General features: G+C 53.2%; 2 protein-coding genes across 7 annotated transcripts in view; one reads left to right on the top strand and one right to left on the bottom strand.

Annotated features, from left to right (window-relative positions):
- Positions 1-8,765, top strand: part of ATP2B3 (ATPase plasma membrane Ca2+ transporting 3) — a 61,249-nt gene extending 52,484 nt beyond the window's left edge. For 3 of the 4 annotated variants that reach the window (XM_065915995.1, XM_065915996.1, XM_065915998.1), the window contains one exon: positions 5,950-6,113. In XM_065915995.1, the coding sequence (XP_065772067.1) occupies positions 5,950-5,975 (26 nt within the window). In that variant the 3' untranslated portion in view covers positions 5,976-6,113. Of the gene's footprint in view, positions 1-5,949 lie in introns of all 4 variants that reach the window. The other variant, XM_065915999.1, reaches the window with a different exon arrangement.
- A 4,565-nt stretch (positions 8,766-13,330) lies between these two features.
- Positions 13,331-21,085, bottom strand: CCNQ (cyclin Q). 3 transcript variants are annotated; one of them, XM_065916283.1, is made up of 6 exons: positions 20,860-21,085; positions 19,933-20,116; positions 18,504-18,636; positions 16,817-17,044; positions 15,968-16,003; positions 13,331-13,820 (listed from the first exon to the last, which is right to left on the bottom strand). In XM_065916283.1, the coding sequence occupies exons 1-6, from the start codon at positions 20,975-20,977 to the stop codon at positions 13,731-13,733; spliced, it is 789 nt and encodes a 262-aa protein (XP_065772355.1). In that variant the 5' UTR covers positions 20,978-21,085; the 3' UTR covers positions 13,331-13,730. The 3 variants fall into 3 exon arrangements, with proteins under 3 accessions (XP_065772355.1, XP_065772357.1, XP_065772356.1); XM_065916285.1 differs by having other exon boundaries at positions 18,504-18,657; positions 20,864-20,978; XM_065916284.1 differs by lacking the exon at positions 15,968-16,003.
- Between the last annotated feature and the right edge of the window lie 1,225 nt (positions 21,086-22,310).

A 22,310-nucleotide genomic window follows, 5' to 3' on the forward strand; every position in this document is an offset into this window, starting at 1 on the left:
CAACCAGGGGCCCTACCATGTGGAAGGACCTTGCAGGCAATTCCAAAAGCACACACCAGCTGAAAGCCTAAGGCCGACCCTGGAAGCCCTGCTCTGGAGCCCTTCCCAGTAGGCACTTCCAGGCCAACTCCAGGGGCTGGAAACCAGGGCTGAGACAGCTCAAGAGACTTAGTTGAGATCCTGAAGCTGAAGATGGCTGGGGTGAGAGGCAAGGCCAAGTTCCCCAAAAGCCCAAGACTCTCCATGCCTGGGTCAATTGAGTGCAATGTTGTACTGATGCCAGCCACTGAGGGTGGACTGTCGCAGTTCTGGGCACACACACATGCCCACAGAATGGGGGGTTGTCTTCACAACCTCACCAGTCACCAGCATTTTCGATTGGCCAACACCCACAAATCCATCTTTTGTTTGGGATTCAGTACCTCAGTGAAAGGGCCAACTCTGGAGTTTGCATTTTCACATCTCCTAATTCCATGGTTGAGGAAAGGGAACCTTCCCCTTTCTGTCCCCTCAACTGTGATTCCATCACCTTACATGTCTTTGTGTTGCTTTCAAGTCATGATTCACCTTCATGCCTATGGGGAGGGTTTGGGAATTGAGAACCTGAAGTTCATGGAGGCCTCATGGCTCTCCCCGACTGCTGTGTTCAGAATTTGCTCTAAATCCAAAGCCCCAGTGCCAGGGAAGCTGCCTGCTTCCTTCCTCCTACAGAAAGTTCTGGATTAGTGGTTGGTCCAGAGCCAAGCATGTCCATCAATCATGTACAGGCTTTCAGGGAGTAGAGCAAGACAGGGCAGGAGTTGGTCAGAAAAATTCTGAGTTCTGTGAGCCTCGTGCTGAGACAGGAGCAGAGGGTAGAGAGGATGTCAACTCCCCAGGGCCTGTTCATCCCACAGGACAGAAGACATCAGGCCCAGTTTCTGTTGTGACTGTTGTCATTGCTTTTAGTTTTCTCTTCTCTCCTTTTCTTTTCCTTTAATAGGGTAGGTGTTCCCTCAGTCCTTCACCTCCTGTCTGCTTTCATGGCCCTTCCCTGCCACCACCAGCACCTCCATTGCAAACTTCAGCGATTAAAATTCAAAACCAAAATGCAGTCCATCCACTTTCAGCCGTGACCTTCACAACTCCGCCTCCTCAGACCCCAACTCTTCATCAGTAGCATGGCCGCATGGCAGAGTCTGACACAAGCACCCCTCCTCCGTGTGGCTCCGGTGGTCCTGTGGGTCAGGAGCTGGTCCCTGCTCAAAGAGCTCAGGGTGAGGAGAAGGCAGGCCCCAGGCAGCAGACAATTTAGAAGTAACCTTTCGCTCAGTGCAGATGCTCACCAGCCTCAGAACAAAAGGAAGGAGAACAAGAGAAACTTAAGGGGCACTGTTTGGGATAAAGGTTGTCTGAGACAGCCTCTTAGAGGGTGGATTGTGAGCTGAGTTCCAAATGAGGAGACAAGGCTGACGGGATGATCTGGTGGAAGAAAAGTCTAGGGGGTGAAGGGGGCAGGTGTGATGGCCCTGTGGGACACTCAGGCTAACTGTTCTGAGCAACGCGGATGGAGAGTGCTGGTCGGGGAAGATATGATGGAAGACATGTGCCAGTATGTGTGGGCCCCCTGCCCTCAGGGGTCTTATGTTCCAGTGACAGGAAACAGAGAATAAATAGGATGTGTGAGTTGTTTGAAGGCGAACCATGCTGGGGAGAAAAGGAGGCAGAAGAGGTGCCGGGTTGCTGAGGAAGATGGGTGGATTGCAGCTACACACAGAAAGAGGTGAAGGGGAGCCACGAGGCTCACTGGGGAAGAGCCTTCCTGACACAGGGAACAGCCAGTGCAAAGGCCCTGAGGCAGGAGTGTCCCGCTTGAGGAAGAGCCAGGGGGCTGCAGAGAGTAAAGGAGGAAGAGGAAGACAATGGCCCGAGGCAGGCTTTGGCAGTACTTTTCCTTTGAGGGAGACAGGGCTACTGAAGGGTTTGGAGCACTGGAGGGTGTGACGCAGTCTGAGTTGTGTTTGTTTGTAAACATGGTTCAGGCTTCCATTCCAAGAGAGAGCGGAGGTCAAGAGCAGCAACAGCCAGACAAGGGAGGAGACGTGGGAGTGGGAGGTAAAGTTAAGGAAGCAGGCAGAGCCCTGAGTTTGGACATAGAGATGGGGCCTCCTTACCAGACAGACAGCTAGAAGCACCCAGGAGATGCATGGACATGGGTGAAGAAAAGGCCCAGATGACCTGGTGTCCAGCCTGGAAACAGGGGTTGGCGTGGAGAGCAAGGGACGGAAGAAAACAGAGCCAAATGAAGCTGGGGCCCTGCGTGGCCACAGCTGGAGGGACCACTGTACCAAGAGAGGGGCAAAGAGTTACCTAGATGAGGGACAGGGAGATGGCCAGGTGGCACGCCCAGGCAGTAAAGGAGAAAACGTGGCAGTTTTCAGATGCCAGGAGGTGGGGGTTGTGACGGGTCTCATGAGAGATGGGGCAAGAAACTGCAAAATGGCGTCCAGCTCCAGCCAGACCTGCCCTAACCTAGGAGTCCTCTTCGCTGGCTAGTGCTTTTCATGTCTTTCTTTCACCTTTAAATTATCTTACAGTCATCTGGACTCGGAGGTGGGGGGTGTCCCATACTGCACAGACTGGTGTGAGTGCCACCACAGTAGGACCCAGAGCTACCTCAGCAGCTGCTGGGAGGTTTGGAGTCCTCACCTGCTAGACATGAGGGCAGGGCACGACTCAGTGTCAGACAAAAGGGATGGGGACAAGGAAGACCCCTGGGGACCCAGGGAAGATCCAAGGGCCTGGCCTCTGGCATCTCTGTGCTTGGGGGTTGTGGTCCCCGGGGAACACAGGTGCAGCCATGGAGGTGGGAAAGGCTCCACTGGGGAGAGGTTTGAGAACTAGGGGCCGCAAGACACGCTGATGTTCAGTCCTGGGGTCACAGTGCTGGGTGCCTCCAAGGTTCAGCCAGAGCCCTGCCCCCTGGATGGGAAGACGAGGCAAGGGGCAGGGTCGGCAGAGGCAAGGCTGGGGATCCCTCCAGGACCTCCTTCAGTTCGAGAGACCTATTAGCCATCCACAGGAGGTGCAGGGGCAGCAGGTGCCAGGAAGGGTGGGTCCTGGCTGCAGGTGGTCGTGGTACAGTGGGTGTTGATGGCATCAACTTAGTCTGTGAGCTGTGGGCGACACTGGCAGCCTTGAGCACAGTGACATCCTTTTGGGGTTCTCGAGATGGAGAGGTGACCTGAGGGCATTGCCCCAGCCTCTGGGACAGTCCCAGGCCAGGAGAGGAGCTAGGGAAGGGTGCTGGACCCACTTGGCTGTGACCGGGCTTTCACAGGGAGGCACCAACTCCACCATGGGGACATTCTCAGGCCCCCGGCTGTGAGCCCAGGCTTCCAGGGTGGTCCTGTCTTCCCAGTTCCCACCAAACCCATGCCCCAGAGGTTGGCTGTGCCCTTTGGTGGCAGGTGGCCTGAAAACATCCCATCGTAAGACCCATCTCAAGCCATTTGTTAAGAGCCCAAGATTTGGATACAGGGAAACGGAAGCTGGAGGGAAGCTGACTCATGGTCAGCTGTAAACACACTCAGGTTGACTTGAGCCAGAGGCACATGTTTGAGCAGGCAGTCCTGGCACCTCGTGTTGGTGACTGAGCAGCTGCTCTGTGCCAGGCTTTGGCACCAGGCAGCAAAGAAGGCTAGTGACAGGCATTCAAGTGAGTCTTTGAGTACAGCCAGGAGGACGGCCCTGGCAAGGGTGGACTGGGAGAGCTGAGGGTGAGTTTGAGCAGAGGCCTGGCCTGATCACACGACCCAGGTCCAAGGGAGGGCAAAGGAGGTGGCCAGGGCACCAGATGACTGCTGGTAAACTTACCATGAAGGCCACCAGGGTTGAGGGTGGCAGGATGCCACTTGCTTCAGCTGCCCGTGGTTCCTCCACAGTCCTGGCACCAGAAAAGCTCCAAATGATGAGGCCACATCTGCCATGGCTACAAAAAGTGAACTATTCCTTTTCATTAAAAAGGTCAAAATGACACTCAATTTTGGTGTCAGCCCTGTCTCAGAAACTAGTCTGGGGAATGAAGGAGCCGACAACAAATGATGGCCATCTAGCAGCCAGAAGATGGGTCTTCACCAAATTCCAAGAAAATCCTCACAGGATTTAAGACATGCAATTAGAAAATTCCAATTTGATGGCGCGGTGTGGCTCATTTTTTGGCACTTGACAGTGAGGTTCTCCTGGTTTAAACTGATCATGGAGCACTGAACTTGGTTGAGCAATGCCAACCCTGGTGTCCAGAGGGTAGCCAAGGACTCATTGTTGACAGTGGGATTCATGGTCGAAACCAGGGGGCAGTGAAGTTGTCTTATGAAGGACCAGGGAGCAAGTACTTTTAGCTTGTGGTCCAAGTCACTGTGGAAACTATACGTCTCCGCCCTCCAACACAGCCAGACAAAATGCTCACAGGGATGGGTGTGGCTGTGGCCCCACTAAGACTTTGTTAACAAAACCATGTTGAGGGCCAGAGTTAGCTCTTGGGCCACAGTTGCCAATATCTTGTCTAAACCAAGAAAATCCAACCCTAGCACCTTGGACTTGGAAGTAGCTTTAGAATTGACATGTGTCCATTCACTCACATAGGGAGGGTCAGGCCTCTGAATCTCAGCACAGGGCCAGTTGGTTAGCATGGGGCCCAGCTGAGGGTTTCTCATCCATTCTGCCTTCTAGAAGCATGAGGGCGGCCACGCTGGGGCCCCAAGGAAGGAGCAGAGAGAGGCAGCAGCTCTACAGCTTTGTAGACCCAATGAGACTTGAGCACGCATGGACGTGAAGGCAGGGCCGCCAGCAGAAGTCAAGGGGCTAGGCCTGCAGGGGGTGTGGGGCTCAGGGCTGCCTGAGTGCAGCTGGAGCTGCGGTAGCTGGGGAGCAAGGCATTGTGGGAAGCTCTTTCCTGGGGACCCTTGTGCTGATCTGAGGCCTGCAGATGCCAGTGGGGTGGCCAGAGAACCTGAGAACGGGGCAAATATGTCAGATTCCAGGGACTGAAAGAAGTTGTGTGTCTTGGAGACTGAAAAGGAGGAGGGTGAGAAAGGCAAGAGGGGCAGGTTAGGAGCACACTGCAAAGGGTCTGTGAAAGGAAGTGATGACCTGGTCAAATGCTGGGCATCCAAGCAGGAGAGACTTGGTGGGTAGAAATTAAAAGTGGAGCCATTTTCCATCTTGGGTGCCTCCAGATGGGGGACTGGCAGGGGCCTGAGCCCCAATCCCTGGTTTCAGCCAGATGAGCCCTGGGCTGTGGCCAGAGCCAAGAGGTCGGCCTGGCAGTGTGGACAGGGAGGAGGAGGGACAAGGACAGGCCAGCACTCTAGGCACCCTGGGACAGAGTAAGAAAGAGTGGAGGAGAGGGAGACAGAAACGTGAGGTAGGAGGGCCAGAAAGGGGTGGTGTCATGGAAGTTTCCAGAAAGAGTGGCAGTCGCTGAGGCATCAGAGCTGGGGGACAGAGGAGAGGACCTGGAGAAGCCAGAGGGGGACCCACTCAAGAAAGGCTTGCCATTTGCCCAGAGGCTGGAGGCTTTTCTCATGCCAGAAAGTTCCAGATTCTTCGGGAGGAGAAAGTAGAGAGCCCAGGGCCCATCACATTCCCTTTTCCCAGTCAACTTTCTCATCTCCCATGTTGGAATCCCCTGCCTCCCCGCCTCTCCCGTGTAGCCAGCAGTCCACTGCATTTGTTGCTCTTGAGTTCCAGAATATCTACCATTTGTCCTGCATGCATGTCAGGTGATGGGAGGTAACCGCACCCAGACAGAGGGCTCTGACCATTCTCTTCCAAAAGACCAATGTTTGTCATGCAGTGACCCCTGCCATGGATGTGGGCACAACTGGCAGCGCCAGCCCGCCGCTCATGGTCTCCTTCTTTCTTCCTTCTTTCCTCTCTCCTCCCTTCCCTCCCCCTGTCCCCCTCCAGATTCGGGTGGTGAAAGCATTCCGTAGCTCCCTCTATGAAGGCCTGGAGAAACCAGAATCCAAGACCTCCATCCATAACTTCATGGCGACGCCCGAGTTTCTAATCAATGACTACACCCACAACATCCCACTGATTGATGACACGGACGTGGATGAGAACGAGGAACGCCTGCGAGCCCCACCTCCGCCCTCTCCCAACCAGAATAACAATGCCATAGACAGCGGCGTCTACCTGACCACGCGCGGCACCAAGTCAGCTACCTCGTCACTGTTTTCTTCCAGACCCGGGAGCCCGCTCCACAGCGTGGAGACGTCCCTCTAAGCAGGACTGCTCTGGGCACGCGCACCATGCACACACAGGCACTCGGATGGGTGGGGTCACGGGCCGCGAGGACTGTTGAAGATGCCTGACCACCCTTGCCTAAAGCCAATCCATTCTAGAAGGGGAAGGAGGAGGAAGGAGAGATCAGAGAGTGAGAAGAGTTGTGTGTCCCCCCCCCCTTTTTTCTATGGAAGCTTTTTTAAATGAACACTGTCATTCCACCAGATGTTCACTGTTCTGGCGGTGCAGTGGGACAGAGGTCTCCTTGTCGTTTTGGGGGGGGAAGCACTCACTGCAGAGCAATTGGATCAACAGTTTCAACAAGGGAGTGCCACTCTGCAGGAAGGATGCTCTCACCCAGGCAGCCCACCAGCCCAGCACCTCCTCCCCAGGATGGGTGCAGTTGGTCTGTGTGTGCATGTGTGCATAGCCCCGTGTGTGTGCATATATACATGTGTGTGCACACAGAGGACCAGATGAATATCTCAAGAATAAGGAACTACTTATTGGCATGATATTTCCATTCCTCTTATCCAGTATTTTCATTTTGAAATTTCATTATTTATTGTGCCAGGGTCATTTTTTTTTGTTTGTTTTTTTGTTTGTTTTTTTTTCAGGGAACTAGACTACAAGAATCTCCTTTTGGTTGCTTGGGACCCCTGTTCACTGCTCTTCCCCCACAAGTCCCCTCCATCCCCCATCCTCCCAGCACAGTTCCTGGGAGCAGTAAGGAAGGTTAAGGAAGGCAGGCAAAATCAGAACACTGGGAACATTTGCACTTTGAGACCCCTGCCTATAGAGAAAAAAAAAAAAGTCAAAATTTTTCTTTCAAAGGAAAATACCAAAGTATTGTTGAGAATGATCCCCTCCAGTAGGTGGAAGGGGGAGTTTTGATTTTGGTTTCCTTTGGCTCCAAATCCGATGCTCTAAGTCCTGAATTCTGGCCTGTGGGTGGGTTTTCTTTGTCTGCATCTCCAACTTGAAGAGCACGAAGCCTGGCCCTGGATGTGCCCGACCTCCTGAGGACAATCCAGGAGAGCCAGGTCTGCAGGTGCAGGTGGGGCAGAATGCAGAGTCAGAAAAAAAGCAGAGAGGGACCAAACCCAGGAGGAGCTGACTCGGCCACAGCACAGACCTCAGCCCCCATTGGCACCTCCAGCTGGACTCCCACTCTGGTTTGGAGAATGCCAAGAAGTCGCTGAGGTGCTCCTAAAGAGACTGGGATCAATTCTCAGTCACCCCTCACCAAAGCACTCTCCTGACCCTGGTCTTCTTGCTCAAGGATAACTATGACGCATGAGGGCATGGATTTGGGTCTGCAGCCACCTATGGTGACCTTGGGGATGCCAAGCCCCTGGGGGCAATGGTACCTCATCTCTGTGGCTGTAATTGCGAAGGTGGGAAGCTGAGGAGGTCAGCTCTACCACGTGGTTGACTGAGCCCACATGGAGGGCTGGGCCTGGGTTCCCCAGACAGTTCCCTTGGGGATCTCTCCTGGCAGTGTGAGCACTCAGCGTGCCCTTGGTTTTCTCGAATTTATGATATCCCAGGAGGGAAATGCAGAAAAAAGCAGAAAAAGAGACAGAATCTTCTTCTGTCTCCCGTTTTGCACGGAGGAGGTTGGGGTCCAACCACAGCCTGCGGCTAGGGCCTAGGAGCTGAGCCTCTGGGGGGCAGTTGGGAGCTGAGGGGCGGAGAGGCATTAGCTAGACCGCTGGCAAGGCTGGTTCGCCCATCCTGGGCCCATCCCACAGCCCCTGGCCAGGGCTGGCCTGACCTCCACCTGTGTCTGTGCATGTCTGGATGGGTGGCATCCCAAGCACGCTCAAGTCCCCACTGTTAACATAACACCATGTCACCCCTGAGCAGGAGTAGTCATATCTTGGGCCAAGGAATTTCAGTTAGAAAGGCAAATCCCACTCACAATGCCAGCTACAGATAACTTAAAGCCATCCCTTTTTTCCAAAGGGCACATTGAGAATGTTACCCATTTGTAAATTGTTCCCCAATGTCCTTGTTTAAACAACAACAAACAGGGCAACTCAATTTGTCGCAGGTCTGTGTGTTCTTAAACAAGAATTCAAATTGGAAATGTTGAAATGGAAGACGATGCACGCAGAACACTTTGCTCACGGGCTTCTTTTCATCCTCTGTTGTAGACACACTGGTAGGACACATGGTTGACATATAGCGCAAGCCTCACTGCTGCTATCCAGTCGCCTCCTGTGCTCGGCGACCGTTTAGTCCCCGGGTGCCTTTCCACGGGGTGTGGGGTGCAGACCGCTGCTCTCGTTTCTGTGCGTCTTCAGACCAGGGGGCCCTGTCTCACCGGGAAACCCCTCTCTCTAAAGCATTATCTTATACGGAATGGCTTGGTCAACTGTGTTCAGTTATTAAATCTGTTTTACATTTTTATCTGCCTGTTAAAAAAGATGAACAAAAATAACTTAATGAGGAAGACCACAGATGCATCATAATTTAAAGTCTGTAGTTGAATATCCTAATTTTAAGACTAGACCAAAATTTCTGTATATTAAAAAAAAATGCAAGGCTCCTACAGTCTCTCTCTGGGTAATGTGTGTGATTTATTATTTGGTGAATTCTCCTCTGAAGCTAGAGAGGTAACATTCTCCCCTCATCAAGCTGGGGTGAGCCCCAGGAACAGCAGGGTTCCTGGGGGTGCAGCCACCTTGCTGATCCTAATGGAAAGAGGAGAGTGCTCGGCTCACCTGCTCTGTGTGGTCAGGCTTGAACGGTCTTGACCTGGAAGGGCCCTCACCTGAATGTCCAGACTAGCATCCTCAGAGGTGGGTGGGGTAGGGAACACTACCCAAATACCAGAACCCTGGTACACATGCAGATGGTGTCTTTTTATTTTCACTGCTGCAAAGTACAAATAACATAAATTTAGCATCTTGATCATTTTTAAGTGTCCAGGTTGGTGGCATTAAGTACGTTCAGGTGGGTGTGCGGCCATCCCCAGAACTGCCCATCTTCCCCAATGGAAACTCTGTCCCCATTAGACACCAACATCTACTCCCCCAGCCCGTGCTCTCCCATCCTACTCTTTGTCTAGGGTCTGATGACTCTAGACATCTCATACAAATGGAGTCATATGGGGTCTGTCCTTATGTCTGGCTTCTCTCACTGACCATCACGCCTTGTAGGTCCAGCCGTGTTGTAGTGGCTGTCTTTTTAAGGCTGAATCACACTCCATTGTGGGGCTGGACCATGTTCTCTTCATCCAGGCATGCATCGATGGACATGGGTTCCTTCTACCTTTTGATTTCTGTGAACCGCATGTACCTGTAAACACGGGTGTACACATATGTGTTTGAGCCCCTGTGTTCACTGCTTTTCAGTAGATACCTGGAAGTGGAATTGCTGGATCCTATGGTAATCTTTTTTTTTAATTAATTTATTTAATTGGAGACTAATTACAATACTGTACTGGTTTTTGCCATACATTGACATGAATCAGCCATGAGTGTACATGTATCCCCCATCCTAAACCCCCCTCCCAACTCCCTCCCCATCCCATCTCTCAGGGTCATCCCAGTGCACTGGCCCTTAGCGCCCTGTCTCATGCATTGAACCCGGACTGATGATCTATTTCACATATGGTAATATACATGTTTCAGTGCTATCCTCTCAAATCATCCCACCCTCACCTTCTCCCACAGAGTTCAAGAGTCTATTCTTTACATCTGTGTCTCTTTTGCTGTCTCGCATATAGGGTCATTGTTACCATCTTTCTAAATTCCATATATTTGTGTTAATATACTGTATTGGTGTTTTTCTTTCTGACTTACTTCATTCACTCTGTATAATAGGCTCCAGTTTCATCCACCTCATTAGAACTGATTCAAATGCATTCTTTTTGATAGCTGAGTAATATTCCATTGTGTATATGTACCACAGCTTCTTATTCACTCATCTGCCAATGGATATCTAGGTTGCTTCCATGTCCTAGCTATTGCAAACAGTGCTGTGATGAACATTGGGGTACACATGTCTCTTTCAATTCTGGTTTCCTCGGTGTGTATGCCCAGCAGTGGGATTGCTGGGTCATATGGCAGTTCTATTTCCAGTTTTTTAAGGAATCTCCACACTGTTCTCCACCTATGGTAATCTTCTATTTACTTTTTGGAGGAACAGCCAGACCATTCTCCATGGCACCCTTTTCCATTTCCCCCAGCAGTGTACAAGGGTTGCCGTCACAGATTTCCTCTTTAAACCAAAGTCATGAAAAGAAAGCCCATTATTGCCCTCATTCACTGGCTCCGAGGGTCACTGCACCATTCATGCCTTCACACATCAGGCGTCTTTGAACAACTGTGCTGGGGCAAGCTGTGTGAACATCTGTCCTGGGGGACAGCCGGGCTGCATGGCCCTGCTCCTCTGCCCCACCAGCAGAGCCACGAGGGCAACCCTGGCTCATGATTTACAAATGACTCCCGTGGAAACAGGGCCCAAAGTCCCTGCATCCTATTTCCTCATATTTCTATTCCTCCACTGTGCACATCACCCTGGTAGACTTGGCAGTGCCAGAGGGAGCATTTTCCAGGGAAACTGCCAAGAAACAAGCAAAATGGCTCCTAAGCTCCCTCCCAACCACCTGAGGCTATACTTCCAGAAAAGGCCAAAGGCAAATGGCAGCAAACAGCAGAGAAATGAATAGCAAGAAGTTCTGGCTTCATTGATACACAAGGTCCTCTCAAATAAGAAGGCAAAGTCAGCGGAGGTAGGGACAAACACTGTATCAAGATAGCTGTGCCTTCTGGGGAGATATTACTCATCTATATCTGAGTTCTCTTTTCCGTGGACTTCTATGAGCAAATAGGACTCAGGTTGCCAAGAGACAAGACAAAACCAAAAAAAAAAAAAACTGGTCACTCACCAATGCCTTGAGGCAGGGAAAGTACTACAACACCCATCCCTTCACAAAGTTGAGAGCCATTCTTATTAGCCGGCAGCCTGGGAACACGGGTGGGTGCCATGAACTCGGGGGACCTAAGAAGCAGGCCTTTCTTCCCTCCTGTTTCTGGAGGCCAGAAGGCAGATTCTAGTTTTCCCCGATTTCTGGCATCACTGGCAGTCCTTGGCTTATAGACAAGTAAGTCTAGTTTCTGCCTACATCATCATGAGGCCTTGTCCCTATGAGCTTGTGTCTCCACCTGGTATGTGTCTGTCTCTCTCTCTTCTTATAAAGGACACCAGGCATACTGTACGAGGGCCTCCCTACTCTTGTAGGATCGCATCTTACCTTGATGACACTGCAAAGGCTCTATTTGCAAATAAGGTCCCATCTCCGCAGGTTCTGGGGCTTAGGACGTGACCCTGTCTTTGGGGGACACCAGACACCCCATCCCAGCTACAAAAGAGATGGAGAGATGGACCGAGCCCCTCCCAGGACCTGGTTTTCCCCCTCCTTTCTCTGGCTTGACAGGCCAAGGAAGGATTTATCACTTTAATTAAGATGTGCTCTGGACTAAAAAGTTCCTGGAGGCCTGGGGTTCTAGAAAATCTTCATCTGTCATTATTGACCTTTTTGAACCTAAAATAAAAAAGACAGAAGACGGTCTCTTTAATCCCTATTATCTTTTACAAAGCCTCAGTAATAGGAAGCCAAAACAAACAAAAGAAAATAACTCTGCACCAGATTTTAATTCATATTGTGTGACTGAACTGTCCTTACAAAGCAGAGCTGGCCATGACACATATTCCCCAAAGTGTCACATATGTCCCAATACCATTCCTTACCTCTGTTCCAATGACAACACACACAGACAACCCCTCAGTGACCCCCTAAGTCCCCAGGGCAATGTGACAGATAACACACGTGGGTCAAGGGAGTTAAAACAGCCAACACATTCTGAAATGTCTTGGTCTAACCTGCTTGATTTACACAGTGGGAAACTGAGTCCCATTGAGACAAAGGAACTTGCCTGATACCTGATAATCATTGAGAGGAAACTTAGGGTCACAAAACCTCCAGAGAGGCTGCTGTTAGCCCTGCAGCCCAGAGCTCACCCAGTTCAGCTCTGTGACTCTCAGCTGGGATGGGGACACCAAGGACAGAGCTAGTCAATGCAGGCCAGGCAAGTCCCAGGGTGGGGGGCCACACCCAGCCTGTGGGGAGGAAGGGGGTGATGGAGGCAAGGTGCTTTTTAGAAAGCACAAGGTGAAAAGGATTGGAAAGAAAGTCAAACCCACCTTCAGAGCCCAGCCAGGCCCTCACCCTCCGCCATCCACATTCAGAGCCCAGGCCCTGGGCTTGGGCACCAGTTCTGTCCTCAAAGGGAAGGACAAAGTGGAAAAGGGGACCTTGGCTCATATCCTTCACCCTGAAGCCAAAGAACACAGTCACTCATAACTCAAGGGAGCCCTGCTGCCTGACTTGTCACCCAGGTATGACTTCTCCTTATGCCCTTGACCCAGTGAACCCCAGGCATGCCAACCAGCTCCCACACCTGTGGGTGCCAGGGGGCACAGTGGCCAGTGTCCAGAGCCCACATTCCCTGGGTGACAAGCTTGGAAATGCAGTGAAGTGTCTTGGACAGTCCATCAGGCCCCACACTATCATGGTGAAGGGCAGTCCCACCAGCACGTGTGGAGCCTGGACCCTTTCTTCCAGAAGGACATTTGGGCCAGAGATTAACTAGACTCTGCATCTAGACTCACCATTTCAGCATTAAAAAAAAAATCTGTAACTTTCTAGATACATTTTGGTCAGATCTAGATTTCTTAATCTCAAATGATAGTCCTTAACCCCTCCTTCCAAAATGTAAGTTCATTCACCAAGCAGAATTACTGCCAAGCCCTGCAAGTGTCCCAGCAGAGGAAGGTCACGTTTGCTCCTCTAGGGGGTGCCATTGTGATATGGGTACAAGTTGTGTCATCCTGCCCTTCCAGAAGTGATGGAGGGCCTGCCCTTGGCACCTCAGGTTGTAGGAAGGGCAATTCCACCTGGAAAGCCTCTGAGGAGAAATCGAGTCTGGATGGTACCCACAGACCTGCAGGGCAGCACAGGCTACAGAGCAAACACCGGGCGTCTCAGTTGATTTCTATCATCTTTTATTACACAAAATAAAATTTCATCTATGTTGAACATATTTTCTATAAATCTGGCTTTTAAAAAATCCCCAGGGGTGCAGTCCCATAGCTTCTTAGATTTTCCTGCCGATGACATCACTCTTCAATGGCAGTCAGGTCCTCTCAAAGCACAAATGTCGATGCAGCGACTGGCCTTGAGCTGCCCCACTTGGTACACTCTCAGCCTGCCCACTGAAGGCGTGACTCCCGTCACTGTCCCAACCACGGCTGCTGGGGACAGTCATTGCCTTCACCAGCCCTCCCAGCTGGCCCTCTGGGGGCTGGCCTTCACGGCCCTGTGGCGGTGCCGTCCCCAGGCCGCCAAGCGTCCTGGGCTTCTCTTTGGGGAGGCCTGGACCAGGGCTCTAGGGGATCTCTGTGTCCATGGTATAAATCTGAATGAGATCAGACACAATGTTATCAATGGTTGGCTTGGTAAGGTCTTCACTAAACACCTAGAAAGGAGAAGGAAAACAGGCTCTGGTTAGACTGCCTCTGGGTTAAACAAGGCACCTGCCACTAAGCACAGAACCATAGTACATGGGAGTACGGATGGCATGGGGACTCTGCTATGGGAGACCATTCCAGACAGAAGAGGCTTTGGTGATCATCCAGTTCACACAGGAGAGGGGACTCGTCCTGGGCACTTGGGGAGCTGGTGACAGAGCTGGGCCCAGAGCACAAGCTCCTACCCTCCACCCTGGGCTCTCAGCTCCATGGTTTCTGGGGGGTCCATTTCCAGAAGTAGACTGGACACACCCCACCCTAGGCCAGCCCCTGAGGAACACATGGACCTGCTCTCTAGCCTGGATCAGACCACCGTTTTGTTTTTTTTTTCTTGGTGGCAACACTCAGCTTGAGGGATCTTAGTTCCTGACTAGGGACTGAACCCAGGTCCCAGCAGTGAGAGTGCAGAGTCCTAACCACTGGACCACCAGGAAATTGCTCAGACTGCCCCTTGACTGTGCCACAGAACTTATAAAATTGCAAGGTGAGTCCCCAGGGGCCCAAATGAAAGGGGTAACCCTGCCTGTTTCCAAGTAAGATCTGGCCCTGGCCCTGCTCCTGGGAAGGGACTGCTACTCCCTGCTTGATGAGAGGGGGACCTGGGAGCTTGAACCTGCTCTCTCCTGGACCTTACCTCCATTCCTCTTATCTTGGCTGATTTCAACCTGCATCCTTCCCCAAGAACTAACCCTGACACTCATAACCATGAGTATAATGATTTTTCTGAACTCTGGGAATCCTCCCAGTGACACATGGAGCTTAAGGGTGCTCTTGGGGACCCCTAATAACACCAGAAGTAAAAGGCAAAAAAAGGAATCCCTGGTTGGATGCTGTGACCCCCAGGCCTAGGGGTTGCTACCTGGGCTCCAGGTCTGGGGATGAGCTGGAGCAAAAGCTGGACCTGAGTCCCCCCTGCTAAATGGACACCCAAGGAAGCTTGAACCCATCATGGGCTATCATCTCAGGTGGGAGACAGTGACCTGGAAAAACCCCCGCCCTCCCCATCCAGCTCAGGAAGATCCAGCCATCCCCCCCCCCCCAACCCCGCACTCTGGGTGGAAAATGAATATCTCAGAAACACAGGCTTGCTTGTCAGGATCCACTACCTGAATGCTTCTGGAGACCCCAAGCCAAGAAATGACCATTAAAAAGTAGCCCAGGGCCAAAATCTGGAAGCAACCCAAGAGTCCATCCACAGAGGATGAACTAACATGACTCAGACCAGCCATACCATGGAACGGCACTCAGCCTTAAAAAGGATGGAAATTCTGAGTCCTGCTACAACTCACTACTGCTTTAGAGCTGGAACGTCATCCACCCAGAGGACCAACACAGTTGGGTGCTAAGGTCTGCCCCACCGCCACCACCACACCCAAGGGCAGACAGGCTTCAGGGGGGGATGTCAAGTCTCTTGAGCAGCATGGGAAGCTCACTCAGAGCAGACAAGTGGCATCAGAAAGGTAGCAGCTGGGAGCACGCAACCAGGAGGTGTCTCTCATCAGCAAGCAAGTGGCCCTCCATGCCCAGAGGAAGTCCAAGGGCTCCGATGCACGGAGCCCAGAGCCACCCAAAGAGAGTGAAGGACAGGGGAAGCACAGCTATACCGCCCAGAGAAGTAGGCTCACCCAGGGGAAGTGTGTCACCCAGAAAAGAGGCCCACTACCTGATTCAACGGAGGAGGGGTGCAGGGGGCCACACAATCTGGAAGTCCCCAAGAAGTCCAGCATGGAGCAATGCTTTTGTCCACACAGCTACCCTTCCCGCTCCCCCCTCCAAGCTGCCATCAGGCTACATCCGGCCTGAGGTTGGGGCCACAGATGCCTTTGTTTGAGGACACTTGCACACCTACTACCCGTCAGGCTCAGGCGCTGGGCTTGGGGCCTCTGATGAAGTAGACAAGATCCCTGACCTCAGGGGAGGGGGAAGGACAGACAAGCAGGAAAGGACAATGAAGCACAGAGAATAGCTGCTATCTCCAAGGAAGGGCAGCCCGAGGTGGGGCGGCACTCAGGAAGGGGGAGGCAGCCGCTGTAGGTTCGCAGGGGAGGGGTGGTGCACAAAGAGAGGGAGTCTTCCAGCAATTCAGTCTGCTCACATGGAATCTCATTCCAGGACGAGGAGGGACAATGAGCTTCGTTTCATGAAGAAAGGAACAGCGGATTTCAAGCATGGGAAAGGAAAAACAGAGAATGATCTCAAAATCCCATTTTAAGTAACGGTGGGACTACTGAGGGAAACCTGCTAGGACTGCATGCAGCCTTTCTGGCAGACACAGTTGACTCAGCTCTCAATAAACTGCTCCCTGGGTCCAGCCAGTCTTGAGGAGGAGGGCTGTCATCTATCTCCTCTGTTGATCCATTCATCCACCCACCCATCCATCATCCGTCGACATTCCCATTCTAACATCTATCCAGCCAGCCATCTACCCATCACTGATCCATCTCTGTATCTATCGCCTATCCACCTACCTACCAGCCACTGTCATTTAAGGGCACCCCCGATACTTTGGATGTGATGCCAGACTTACTGATGTCTGATCTACAGAAAGCTCCCACTCAATACAATAAAAGTGCTTGCTTGAGTTCAGTAGTTCTCAACCAGGGGTGACACTTGGCATCCCTCCCCACCCCAAGACACTTGGCAATGTCTGGACACTGCTTGGGTTGTCATGGCGTCCAGTGGGTGGAGGCTGGTGATGCCACCCTGCACCCAACAGTGCCGAGCGTGACCCCCCCAAACATCCACAATATCAAGGGAGAAGAGCCCAGCTTAGGCTATGGCGACAGGATATTTTCAAACTTCAAGGTTCCCCAGTAGCCTGTATCTTTCTTTGCAGGTAATTACTACAAAGACACTTGACACCTGGTGCGGGGACTGCTGAAGGTCCTCAGGGAGGGAAAAGGCGAGGGGGGGGAGGGGACACACACCAATGCAGTCACCTCACCTGCCACCATGGCTTCTCGGCCTCGGCCTCAGCAGGCACTTCGACCCCATAGGCTTGCAGGGCCAGGTGGATTACTGCCACAGCTATGTGCTGAGCTCGGAAGCGGAGGCATAGCCCCCCGTGGTAGCTGTCCTGTAGCAAGGCCCAGGCAGTGACGGAGACAGGGGTCCGCTGCCAGCTGTAACGGTTCAGCCAGTTCTTGAGCGAGACCAGGTAATGGAGCAGGTACTGTAAAGACATATGCTAGTCAGCCGCTCCCCACCATCACCTGCCTCCTTAACCGGGAGCCTGCAGGCCCTTCCCCTGCCAGCCTCTCTCTCCTAAACTGCCACGGTGTGTATACATCACAGATCAGATGTCGTCTCCCTGTGTCACTTGGGGAAAAAAGTCCCAGTGACTTCCACAGGCCAGGCCCCACCCTGCTACCAGGTCCACCTCCACCAACTCCCACCCCAGGTCCCCACAGGTTCATCTGCTCTTGTCCTCTGAACCCAGCTCCTGAAACCTGCCTGGGCCTCTCCGTCAACATGGCCCTGCCCTGGACACCATCAGCAATTATTCTGCTCCTCCCCTTGGCCCAGCTCAAACATAAAGCTCCAGAAACAGTGACCTGATCTGCAGAACAGACCACAGCCCCCACAGGCCAGCCAGAGACAAGACATCAGGGGGGCTCGAGTCTCTGAACACACTCCAGCTCGACTGTCAGCTCCTGTTCTGCCTGAACACATGCTCTCCTTGAGCCCATGGGGAGGGCAGCCCTGCACTGCACACAGACACAAACCGTGACTGCTGAGCATCTTCACCATGGGTTCTGGGATTAGGGAGGTGGTGGGGGGAAGAGATGATAACAGGGGCGATAGGAAGGCCTCCATGGTGACCAAGTTGTTGTTTCATACATTAACTGAGGCAGTGGCCACCAGTACACATGACAAGCAAGCAACACTCGGAACTTGGGCAGGGGTGCTGTATCATCACCCACACCCTGACTGTTATCTAATATTTATTCGAGTTTTGCAAAATGCCATTTGGGGAGGCTGGGCTATTTCTTCTGATTCCTTCTAAATCTACAACTCACTCAACAAAAATTCCAATGGGAAAGAGACAAAATCACAGTGCAGAGGCCCACATCACAGCGCCTCCCCCTTCTCTCTGCAGTCCACCCGCCAATTGCCCACATGAGGCCTCAGGCCCCCAAAGGAGACCGTTGCAGGGCTGCTTTCTGTGATAGCTCTGCTGTTGGGAGGAATGTGTTCCTAGCAGTGAAGTCAGTGACCCGACTTTTCTCAGGGTTTTTCCGCACAGATGAGCTGCGTGTGAGCTGTGAGGCGGAGCAGCAACTCCCAGGAACAGAGACTCCAGCAGATCATGAAACCAGCCTTACCTCCGCTTTTGTGGGTCAGTGAACACACAGCTTATATGGGTCTGGGGACAGGTACAGGCTTCAGAGGGCACACGGATCCCAGCTTTCGGCCACAGCCGAGCGGGCAGAAAGGCAGAAGCTGAAATCAGAGCTGCCTGAGAACCCTGGGAGTGGGGATGAGACAGGACACCCGAGCGTCACTGCGCCTCCTCGGGGCCCCGTGTGGCTCCAGGTTCAGGTGACTGCACTTTCCGGATAAAGAGCAAAGACTTTCATGCCACTGGGAACCATAAGTGACTGCTGCCCTTCTACCAACCCCTGCCAAACCTTGTGCGGGTGCTGGAAGGAGACCTGGAAACGCAGGACCCGCAGCACGAGCAGCTCACACTGTACGATGCTGTCCCGGATCTCCCAGAAGCGCGAGTCCAGCTCCAAAGGGTCACTGCCTGGGTGGAAGTATCTGAACAGAGAAACAACATGGCTGGCAGTAGAAGGGGGTGCCTCCAGGAGCCCCCAGTCATGGAGTGTCCAGATACACACACCAGGGCTCCTCTGCCATCGACCAACATAGGGTCCACCCACATATCTGCATAGGGGATAAAAACAGGAACCAGGGAGGAAAGAAGCTGCCTCCAGTGTTAGCCCCAATGGCTGTGCCATGGCACTCAGCAAGACATGGGCTCTTTACACCCAGGGGTGGCAATGCCCAGGGCACTCAGTCTGGGCCCAGGGAAGGTATTTAAATACAGGGATGATACACACTCAGAAACATGAAAGTATTTCAGCTATTTCCCAGATTTTCTTTCTTTCATTCTAGATCTTTTTGTCCTTGTGTACACCTTATTTGTCTACAAGACTCCCACCTATGCAAGATCACTAAGATGTACGGGAACAGGATTTATACTCGAGTGATCAGAACTCTCAGCCACTGAGTCATTGTTCTCAGCTCCCCTCTCGTCTTCCGAGCTCCCCACAGAACCCACCTGGGTGCCCACATCCAATTAGTGAGCCCCACAACTTCCCCTCATGCCCACCCACCCTCCCTGCTGGGCCCTGGCAATTACAGGTGGACTCCAGCTGCCCCCCCCCCCCCCAACAGTGCCCTCTCTGGTTTTTTTTCCTAGTCATTCTCAGTACATCGCAAACCTGTCATGTTTATGGGGTAGGGAGTGCTTTTCCATTAACTGTTTATTAAAAGAGAAGCAGCACAAAATAGCTTTCTTCCTTAACGATTACAGAGTTCCTGGAAGGGCTATGACACACTGCTAGTCAATAACTTTCCAGAAACTGCTTTTCTCCCAAATCCACTGGGCCTTGGCACAGCCCACCCAGCCAGCTGGACCCCCATGTTCTTCCCCAACAGGAACATGGCTACTCAGGCCCAGGGCTGCAAGAGACACTCCTGGGTGACTCTGACCCAGTTGCCACACCATCTAAATAGAACAACGGCCCCAGAATCCAATTGCTTTGATCTGTCCTGTCCAAGACTCCTCAAGAATCTTCTTTGGTGCCCCTCTGCAAGCTCCCTCTGCTCCAGCCTGTGACAGCCTCTTTCCACTCCTCTCTGCACACCATCAGGCCTCTGAGGTTTCCCCCAAATCTGGCCCCAGTTGCTGTTGCACAGGTGCCCCTCGATTTCTGACACTGTGCTCACTCCTGCCTCTGCTGCTGGGGGTCCTGACCCCAGTTCAAGGCCACCCAAGTGCCTCCTTCTGAGTTTGATTGCTGGCACCTGGGAGACACCAGAAGCTGCTACCTGTTGGAAACGTTGATGATGTCACGTGTGCGCAGGTGCTGTTCCTCCACTTTGCCGGCCAAGTAGAGAGAAGACATGGCCACCAAGTAGGGGTCGTAGGCATCCAGGTTGATCTCACAGAAGAACTTATGGTAAATGGTACAGGCGGTGGCAATGGGGATGGACCGCATCCCTAGCTTGACACCTACCAAGAAAAAACACGCAGGGGAGATCTTCATCCAGAGCTCACCCCCTGTGAAGTGTGAGGTGCGCCACTCAGTTGGGCACTGAGGGTGCACACGCCTGCTCAGACAGCACCAAGAGCCCAGGGCCCAGCTGACAGGGGCTGCTGACCCTTCCACGGGGTTCTTGACCTGAGGAATTAAGAGGCAGGCTTGTCAGACTCTGACAGGCTAATGAGCCTCGGGAGCAGGGGAGTCCAACAGCACAGGGTACACCGTGTCAGGGTTCAGAACAGAGGGTGCGCCTTGGGTCCTCACTGTGACGGGACCTGTCAGGAGCGCCACCAATGGCGTGTTCCAGAAGGTTCTGTGTGACCAAGTGCCGCCGTCCCCTTATGCTGGAAGACAGGTATGTCGGAAGGCACCTTCTAAGCTAGGGCCAGTCACTTGCCACATCCTCTCCTGGGGCCTAGGCGCCAGTTGTGAAATGGCCAAAAGCCCAGGAGGCAGGGTGTGGCGTCAAGGCTGAGGCCAGAACCCACAGGTCGAGCTTCCACTCGGGCAGGACAGGCCGGATCTCTGCCTTCCATTCAGCCACGCCAGCTCCACGTCTGGCAGGTCCCCCTCCTCCGGGAAGCGGGTCCCCTACTCCAGCAGCCCCTGCCCACCCGCTCTCGGCTCCCTTGACAGGCTAGGGGCCGGCTGGACGCTAGGGCAGCACTGCGGCTCCGGCCCCCACGTCCCGCTCTCTTCCTGGCGCGGTTACCTGCCTCCATGATGAACCTTGTCACTCGGAAGTGTACCCTCGACTCAGGTGCCAGCCGCCCCTCCGAGCCCCGTGTCTCAGCCCCTCCTCCGCAGGTCCCGGGGCCGCCGGCCTCCATGAGGCCCCGCCCCACAGACCCAGAGTCCCCCACCGGAAGGAGAGGCGCCCAGACGCGTGGCGGCTGGCTCCGCGGGTCCTCGCCGCGGGAGCCGAGGTGCCGCCCCGCCCCGCCCCGCCTCGCCCCGCCCCGCCCCGCCTGAGCCGGCCCTCCCCACCCCCACGGGTGAGGGTGAAGAAGGCGAGCCCGGCAGACTGCGCAGGCTCCAGATCAAGCGCAAGCGCACAGGTCCACCCTGTCAGGCGTCTGTCAGGCAACAGTCGCGCTCCCCGCCCCTCAGCCTGGACTCCGGAAGTCATCCCGCACCGCCTCAGGAGGCGTAGGCCCCGCCCCCGGAGACTCACACTCCGCCCCTGGAAGCTCACAGGCGGCCTCGGGAACCTGGGAGGCTACTCCTCCAACGCGCAGGGAGGTTACAGTCCTAGGGCCAGAGCGCAAAAACAACCCCCTAACGCCTGAGCGACAAGTCCCTACAGTGTCGCTCCGGGCTGGTGGCCCAGCGTGGGGCCGAGGCGGCACTTACCAGAGCTCACAACGGTGTCTCCCAACCAGACAAGACGTGGGGTTCAATCTCAGTGTTCCTAAAACATAAATCCGGCTTTGCCAGAATTTCCCAGACCTACAGATGAGCCCCGAAGGAACCGCTGTGCACAAAATGAGGACAGTTAGTAGGGCTGTTTGTGTCAGGCTTTTCCAGGGGCCCAGCATCCCTGGGGGACTTGCTTGCTGCTCTCCTTTCCAGCCTGGCAGCAAGGGAGGAGCTTAAGAAATGTTTGCTCAATGAGTGTTAATTGAATATCCAGCTCCCAGTGCAATCCCACACTTCGTGTCTTCTACAAGTAGGAAATTCTGCACCAGGCATTAGGGATGTACAACTCCAAAGGGACCCCCAAGCTACTGATAGACAGTGCACTCTGGTCATTCTGATACAGCCAGACAGTTCCTATCATTTGAGAGAGCTTGGAAGGTTGAGAGGAAAAAGCCACCTTAAGACCAACCTTCACCTTCTTTAGCCCCTCCCTAGTCAGTTTCCCCACCTGGTCCTCTCTTTACACCAGCTGGCTTGGTTTCCTGGTGCTGCTATAATAAATCACCAGCAAAGTAGGTGACTTAAAACATTAGAACTTTAAATCAAGGTATCAACAGGGCCATATTCCCTCCAGAGGCTCTATAGCAGCATCCTTCCTTGTCTCCCAGCTTCTGGTGGCCCCAGATGTCCCTTGGCTTGTAGCCACATCATTCCAGTGTCTGCCTCCATTGTCACATGGCCTCTTCCCTTGTGTCTGTCTCTTTTTTCTGTCCTACTTGTTATTGCATTTATGTACTAATCCAG

This window comes from Muntiacus reevesi, chromosome X, assembly GCF_963930625.1.
Source record: "Muntiacus reevesi chromosome X, mMunRee1.1, whole genome shotgun sequence".
NCBI lineage: Eukaryota > Metazoa > Chordata > Mammalia > Artiodactyla > Cervidae > Muntiacus > Muntiacus reevesi.